Source organism: Borostomias antarcticus (assembly GCF_949987555.1).
Source record: "Borostomias antarcticus genome assembly, chromosome: 5".
Lineage (NCBI taxonomy): Eukaryota > Metazoa > Chordata > Actinopteri > Stomiiformes > Stomiidae > Borostomias > Borostomias antarcticus.
Window position 1 is genome coordinate 32,819,482 of NC_140238.1, and position 8,694 is coordinate 32,828,175.

General features: G+C 43.2%; 1 protein-coding gene across 1 annotated transcript; it reads right to left on the reverse strand.

The window, feature by feature from the left end:
* Positions 1–711: 711 nt before the first annotated feature.
* On the reverse strand, positions 712–1,794 carry LOC311309806 (4-galactosyl-N-acetylglucosaminide 3-alpha-L-fucosyltransferase 9-like; the record flags this gene model as incomplete). The annotated part of the gene is made up of 1 exon (XM_084439128.1): positions 712–1,794. One exon carries the CDS (start codon positions 1,792–1,794, stop codon positions 712–714), a length of 1,083 nt encoding a protein of 360 aa, XP_084295254.1.
* Between the last annotated feature and the right edge of the window lie 6,900 nt (positions 1,795–8,694).

An 8,694-nucleotide genomic window follows, 5' to 3' on the forward strand; every position in this document is an offset into this window, starting at 1 on the left:
GGGTTTTATTGATCATTTTATGAAATCCATTGACTTGTATTGACGCGACCGTTGTAGTTGTGTAGATCAATCCGCAGAGGGGATTGAGGAAGCGGAACTACTTACGGTAGATATTGTTATTGTTTATGTTAGCTAGGCTAGCTAGTTTGCTCACTGCTCACGCTACTCTTTCGCTCAGAGACAAGGAAGCCCTAGGCTACAGTTCAGAAAATGCTTATCAAAATGGCTGATCTTGAAGAGTATGAATTTGATCACGAGGAATTAGACTTTGACGGCAGCACTTATCGTTTCGAGCCTGCCCGAGATCAAGGCATTGCGCGAGATCGGAATCAGTTCTAGCGGACATTTACACACGGATGTGCTGTGACTAAATAGTTATATGCTAAATATTTTTTAAAAGCCTTTCCAGATGAACTAGAATCTTACTTTGTCAAATTATATGTCAGAACGCCAACTAACACCTCGGTGAGTTTCTTGTCTTTGAAATTGAGAGTTAAACATGTTTTTTGAATGATTTTTCATGATATTTATTTTCTTACATGTTATATATAGTATAGAGCTAGGCTACATAGAGGTAGGCTCTGTTTTGTAACCAGAACTGATCAGGGCTGAGTTTCCCAGAGGCATCGTAGCGCTACGTTCATCAGACCATCAGGCCGTAGCTTACGATGAACGTAGCGCTACGATGCCTCTGGGAAACTCAGCCCAGATCTACTTCCTCCCATCTCTGTCGGGATCCACGCCCAGCTCTCTGTCGTCCCAGAACCACGTGTAGAGCTGCTGCCGAGTCTGTGGCTCCGGGTGTCGCCTGATGTAGTCACAGCTGTAGCAGGCGTTCTGCTGGGGGAAGGTGGTGAGGCTCACGCTGCCTCTCCTCTTCCAGCGGAAGAACCGGCGGTAGCCTTCCTCGTCGTGGTCCAGACGGAGGAGGAGTCTGGCCAGCGCGCGGGGAGACGCCACGTCATCCACGTGGATGAAGGCGTCCCCGGGGATGAACTTCTCGTAGTTTCGTCTGCTCGGACCCAACACTACGGGAACCGAGCCGAACTTGAGGGCCCGGTAGGGTTTCTCGGTGATGTAATCTGTATGTATGGAGTTCTCGAAGGAGAGGTAGAATTTACAGCTGGAGACGACAGTGCTGTAATCCCGCTCGCTGATTGGCCGTTGGAAAAGCTTCCCGTATGTGTGAATGCGGATGTGTTTGCGCAGGATTTTGTAGTACCATACTCTTTTTTGCCCTTGTTTAAAACTGCTCACAATCCAGCAAAGGAGTTTATCTTTGTACGGGGTCGTTTCTGTCCTCCCGCTGGTACTGATGATGGACCCATAAGGCAAGTTGATATCTGCGTCCCGCCTGTAGTTCAAGGTGAGATTGAACAGATTCTCCAGGCCAGAAATTCTCCTGGTGTTGGTGGGGGATTCAAAATTCATCCAAACCCATTTCTGGAAGGCGGGTCGCGGTAACGTAGGCAGAGCAGACAAACCGGATATCTCTCTGTGGTGGATGAGAACGGCGTCCGCCTGGTTGTAGAGCTTCCTGTCGACCGTTAGATGACAGCCGCTGATGTTGTACAACGAACCGCAGGCGGCCAGGTTGAATTCATCTCCGAAGGGCCAATGCCAGAGCAGCACTGTCACCAGTTTCTGCTGCGTCAGCGAATCAGAAAACGGTCTGTACAGCTGCTGGGTCAGGAGTGCGAGCCAATCAGAGAGCGCGTAGAGCAGCGAGGAGGACACGAGGATGACCAGCAGGAAGACCCAGCGCGTGGTCCTCAAGCTGGGTCCACATGACATCATTCGCCCTGTGAGAGAGAAAAAGGAACATGACGCCTTTTAGTGTTGAAAGAGCAGGTAGATCCCCTCTATGATTAACTCATGGACTGTCTGGCTCTCAGGGACTTTAGCACGTTTACATGCACACTGATAAACCGATCATTATCCGATTTATGGAGTTAACAGATTATTCAAGCAGTCATGTAAATAGCATAATGCGATATGCTTTATCGGATAAAAGCATTATCGGATTATGAAAAAAACGATAAACAAAGCTATCGTTTTGCCCAATAGACCGTTTTATCCGGCGCATACACTGTTAATCTGGTTTCTTTTCGTTCTTTTACATCTGGGCATGTGTAAATGGATGTAGATAGAATGAAACCAACTTCATGCTCAATGAAATTAATGACATAATACATTCTTTATTTCCTAGATGGGAGAAAGTATACGAATGGCGACATTCTAATGAAGGTCATGTTGAAAACAAGACACGATGTTTTGAAAATAACAGGAAGTTTGAGTTTTAGCCTACGTCATGAACCTGGAAAGAAATCCAACTAATTGATTGGATCATGTAAACCAGGTTTTTCCCATTATCGCATTAATGAAGTGCATGTAAACACGTCGTGATTATTCCAATTACCGGATTGTGATCATGTAGCCTATACTTAGAGAAATTAGCATATATGTAAACTTTATTATAGGCTTGTAGCCCACATATTTAAGACATAACATATATTTTTTATTTTTTTTAAACAGGGTCACTTTAACATCAACACTACAGTAGTGACATTTTGTGACCAGCACACTGCTGCTCCCTAGAGGCTGGTCTTTCTGCCCTTAGGTCACATGTCCCTCCTCTGATCGTCCCTAATTAGTTTCACCTCATCATGATTTAGCCCCACCTGCACCTCATTCCTCATTAGCCTATATCAACTCCAGTTCCTTTGTTCTCGGTTTGTTGATTGTTTGTCAATTCTCCGTGATCCTGTTAGATTCATTTCCTTGTTGGGATTTAATGTGCTTGTATTACATCTCACTGAACCTCCTGTGCCTGTCTGTGTAATTTGTTGTAAAAAAAATAAATAAATAAATAATAATAAAGTAGAGTACACCATGGAGCCAGCAGTAACATTTCACTGTACACTGCACTATTATGTGACCAATAAAGATTTGAATCCGAGTGTGCAATTGGGTCCTATCCATGTTGCTACGCAACCCTACCTGATAGTAAGAACAGGATGAGGTGCCCTGTGCCATAACCCGACCCCCTGTGCTCTTAAATGGCCTTGTTGGCAATGATTAACATCCATATCACATGTGTCATGAGAGCAAGCCATTAAACCTCTCCGGTTGCTAATAGGCTCTGTGCACCAGCTCCACTACTTCCTGAAAGGAAGTGGGCATCTTTATTTCCTGTCCTATACTATTGGATTAAGTGATTTATCAGGTGTGCGCTGGGTGTACCGCACACCTGATTAATCACTTAATCCAATAGTATAGGACAGGAAATAAAGATGCCCACTTCCTTTCAGGAAGTAGTGGAGCTGGTGCACAGAGCCTATCCATTAAGAGGGTGTGGCCTGAGTTGAAATCCATTAAGAGGGTGTGGCCTGAGTTGAAATTCCGAGATTACGTGGGCGGAAGTAAAGAGAGTGTTATTATGCTGCTGTAATCCAAGGTTCAGACGGGGACAGAAAAAGGGTAGGGTACAATCAGGACAAAATACACTGCTGTAGGCTAGTGTAGCCTAAATTACACAAGTAGCCTACAAAAACACATTTACAGTTGTTTTTGACAACTATTCAAAGAATGTCAGCAAATTTAATTTCGTTTTGGGATTTTTATTACACTCCCAGTAGAGAAATTAAGTTTTTAATTAAGTAAACTAGGCTACTTTGCTTTGATCAGGGTTGGAGCCTACAGCCCTCGAGTCGAACACACTGAAGATACCCGGTAGAATAATTTTAACATAAACCTTGTAAAGACCATAATGAGTTTTAGCTGTTGAATTCCTCCAGGGAGCCGATTCAACTCTGTCTCTCAATGTTTCTGCTATTGGACTGATAAAGGACTGCCCTCAAGTTTGTTCTGTGTATTTTGAATGGAACATGTGAGAGACGGTTAACACGACAAGCTGTGATTATATTATCTGGCCACCAAATAAGCTAAATAATGGATGAGCCTCTTGAGCCTTATCTGGAAAAAGATAAAGTTGGCAATAACTACAAAGAACAATAAAGTGAAGCCCCCATTAATAGCTCCGTAGAGAGGTGGTCGTAACACTACATTGAGCAGCAGATGAATGGTAATGATCCTCCGACGTCTCTTCAAAGCCAGACCAATGTTCATTAAAAGCATCACAACCAAGTTGGGGTGACGCGTGTTGTAAATTTACGCTTGTTAACTGGATGGGACGTCATTAGCATTCTACATACGGATGAAACAGGGTCTATATACCCACAGGACAATCATACAGTATAGCACTGCAACTAGCCTATATTATAAAGTAAGATGGTTTCCTTACCTGCTTGCTGTGAGACTGGATTTTTGTTGAAAAGTACTGCGTCACATTGAGCTCATTGCCTCTGCTGTATACATCCTAGAGGATGATTACTGTCTGAGTGTACAGGGAAACCTGTTTAACCTTCCTAAAGGCACACCTGAACAGGTTCAACCTTTGTTCTCAAAGGCACGCCTTCACTGCAAACCCTGTTTAATATTTCCTGTTAAAGGCACACCCTAGACCTCGCTGTCCTCAGGATACACGCCGATTAGCTCAATCAATGCTCTGTGACCATGGGATTCATTGTTTCATTCATTAAGGGGGAGGATGATTCTTCCAAGCTGGGGTCTAGTAAAACTAGTCACCACTAATCAGTATATTCTAAGAGCCCCAGTGGAATATCTTTTTCATGGAGCCCTAAGTTCCTGCGAACGCCTACAACGCTTCCATCTGCTCCCTGATCACACACAGCTATAGGCAGCTGTAGTTTGAGGTCCCAGGATATGGTTCTGCTAGAGGCACTGAGAGCAAGGACTGACCTTGGGAAGAAAGCCTTCATGTGTGCTGCTCCTTCCATGTGGAACAATCTGCAAAAGGACCTAAAACTAAGCGAATTGGTCCCACTGCCTACTTTTAAAACTTGCATAGCTGCTATGATACATGACTCCATTGGTACTTGTCACTGTCTGTAGGTGTTATGATGCCTTGACTTGAAATGCCCTATTTTATTTTTTATTATTATATATATATATTTAAACTCCCCCTGTTATCTCAGTCGCAACTCTTTGCTGCCATTATTGGGCAGGTCTACCTTGTAAAAGAGATCTATGCTCTCAATGGTACTATCTGGTTAAATAAAGGAAAAATAAATAAAAACGCCTCTGTCTCTGACACACTATGGAGATGGATGGTTGTGTGAATACACTACTGTTAGTGGTTCTGTGTGCACCACCCAACAAAATCCTCCTCTAGGCCTCTGTGCTCCCAGTGGACATAATACATAATGCATCCTCTAGGCCTCTGTGCTCCCAGTGGACATAATACATTCTTTATTTCCTAGATGGGAGAAAGTATATGAATGGCGACATTCTAATGAAGTTCATGTTGAAAACAAGACACGATGTTTTGAAAATAACAGGAAGTTTGAGTTTAAGCCTACGTCATGAACCTGGAAAGAAATCCAACTAATTGATTGGATCATGGAACGTCCTCTTACACATCCAACACATCCAACAATAGCAGAGTCATCCGAGAAGCTCTGCAGGTGTCCGAGTTATATCTGAAGTCTGATGTGTAGTCTGATGTGCCTCTCTCTCTCCCTCCTATCTTCTAACCAGGTCCAGTGGATGCCCCACTGTCACCAGCAGACCTCCCGGAGTCCGATAGATACCCCCGTGTCTGCTGTGGATGTCGTAGCATATCCGTAGGATGTCCCCTCTCCTATGATGCTTTTTTAGCCTCTCTTACTCTTCATGCATTAAATAAAAGATCGATTTTGGGATTCATGAATCGATTCTGAATCATTTGATTCAGAATCGATTAATAGATTTTTTAAACCCAGCCCAATGCTGACCACTCACTCTGACACGCAGACCTGAAGCCTCACATATTGAGGTCAGCCAGTCAAATAATCTATCAATTTAAACAAATATTATTGGAATGATTGACTCATTTGCATTCCTTCTGACCACTGGTGCTCTCAATGTAGGCTATAGCTATAGGCACTGTACCAAATCAATTAACATTCTGCTTATTTTCTAACAGATCAAATGATATATTGATGCAAGCATCGGACATTACCTGGATGGTTATTACAGTATGAAACAGAAGGAAATCATTGTTATCATTCATTTGGCATATTGCTCATCCAAAGACAGGATACATTTCCTCCCCTGGACAATTATCCGACCTCTATTTGAACACATTTATGCAAACCCATTAATACGATTCCCCCAATTGTCCATCAGATGGGGCTATTTCATTTTGAGAATACCTTTATCTTAAAGCTACAGTGTTATAGGTCACAGCATGTGTTATATTTTATATATATATATAATTATATATAATTATTATTAATATTATTTTATGGCTCCTTACAATACCTTACCTAACCCTAATTTTAACCCTAACTTAAACATAACCGTAAAATTAACCCAAACCTTAACCCTAAATGGCCTCTGTGGTCATGGGAACTAGCCATTACTGTCAACAGCTACTGTCCTGCTTGCTATTTGCAGTGTGTGGACTGTGGATGTCTTCCTGGGTCAAACCTAGACCAGCCGTGAGTACGCTGGCTTTCTCAGAGACGTCAGTCGTCACATTAAGAACTAGGCAGTGTGGAAGAGAAGAGGAGGAATGTTCCGGTTTTAAGTAAGAACTTTGTTACATTGTGAATTGAATGTTTTTTCACGGTTTCACACCAGTGTGCTGACAGGGGCCAGACCCGCCCACCCTCACACTGCAGTAGTGCCGGGCTGGGCCCCAGCATCCTGTGTGAATATAGATGAGCCTGATAATACCCTACCACACCCCAAAACAAACGTTTTTTGCTGTGAGGAGGCGGCATACGAATAATTCGTAGAGCGTTTATAATCTCACTTATCTGGCCCCCGGGTGATTACTGTTTTTTTGCTTCCCTCTGGAATATGTAGAGGTGGGTCGTATGCCCACCTCCCTTGTTCTCTGTAAAGCGCATTGTGTTGCCTCTGGGTATGAAATGCGCTCTACAAATAAAGCTTTGATTGATTGATTGATTGATTGATTGATTGATTGATTGATTGAATCTCTTTACTGTTCCAAAAGGAACATTATGGATGGTGCGGCAGAGCGAAAGGTGGCTAGAAAGGGTTAAATTGTGTAGCCTCGACTTATACCAAGACTGTTGAGAAGAGGAAGTGAGAAAAAAACACGTAGATCGTAAGAGTGTGAAACAACTTCCCCGTCAATATCTCCATTATCTTATGCTCACAATCGCCATCGTCTCAGAGTACGAACTGTACTTCAACAAATCAGCAACTCGCAGCTCAACATCCCTTAATTGAGCAAAATATAACTGTCCCCAATTGCTAGAGGGTCACAATGAGTGACTGAATACTTAATTTATGCTTTTTTTTTCCTCTTAAGGGAGGAAATGTCTTCTTACACTGATCCAGCTAAAACAAAGTCAGTACTATAGGCCAGTACACAAGACAGCACAATAACAACAAGACAGCACAATAACAACAAGACAGCACAATAACAACAGTCAATAAGGTGCCTCAGGTCTTGTTAGCCATGCTGATAGTGTCACATTCTGTGTTTTAAGTCTAAGGCAATAAATCAGTGTCATCTGATCTGAAAAATACAATTTAAAAAATCATCACTTTGCACAAAAAAGAATTCTGAAAAGCAATGCTGGACACAGTCACAGAGACAGACAGAGACATATGACTGTAAAGATACAGCAGCTGCTCAGTCTGCAGTCCACACACATCCCCGTACGCAATAGACGATTAGAGGAAACATTTAGCAGTGTGCTGGTGTCAGAATGCTAATATGATTTCAACTCACAGTGGTGTACTTAAACTGCTAGGCTACATACAGTATTTAGTACAATGACCAGCCTACCAGTGTTGTGGTCAGCTGTATTAGCTCCCACTCCATGGTCAAGTTTATGGACCTGTCTGGACCAGGCAGCGAGAACCTTTTGTCTCTCATAAACAGAGTCTGGGCGAAGTGGTGCACACAGATTAAAAAAGAGGATTTATTTCCAAACCAATAGAGGCCACAATGACGTCCTAGAGTAGATTGAATGGAAAAGCATCAGACTAGAGGAAGTGATTCTGCAAAGAGTACCAGAAAGAGAGTCAACTGTCGAAATTCAATAAAACCTGTTTTATGATGGTTTCTGAGAGGAAATTTGGCTCAGCAACAGGTGGAAGAGACGCCTCATCTCTCTCGAGATGGAAAACCCTTCTCTCATCCTCTTGTGTAAATCACTAGGCTATCCATAAGGTACCCCAACAGGACAGGAAACCAATTTCGCTTGGGCCTCGTCGCAGCTGGCAGGAAACGCACAGCAATTGTGTGTCCAGCTGACTGTGTGTTCAGAGGCTGGTTAGCAGGGAGGCCACTCTTACCCACATTGTTCACACCCTACTGCAACATGTGGTTGACCAGATCTGCTGTGGGCACAGAGTTAGTGCTCAACCACCCCTGACTCTCTCTGGCGACCGAGCCTTTCTCTCAGTTACCAATTTGCATATCGGCTAATGTTTACTATTCAGCCTTTTAATTGCCTGCGAAGCAACTGCCGATGTTGTGTTCTAGCGAATGTGAAGGGGATGTGGTTAAGTCGAGGGTTGGGTTAAATATATCCGCTTTAAAAGGACTGCTAGAGGAAGAAGACTGAGCAGCTGTTGACAGCAAGCCTC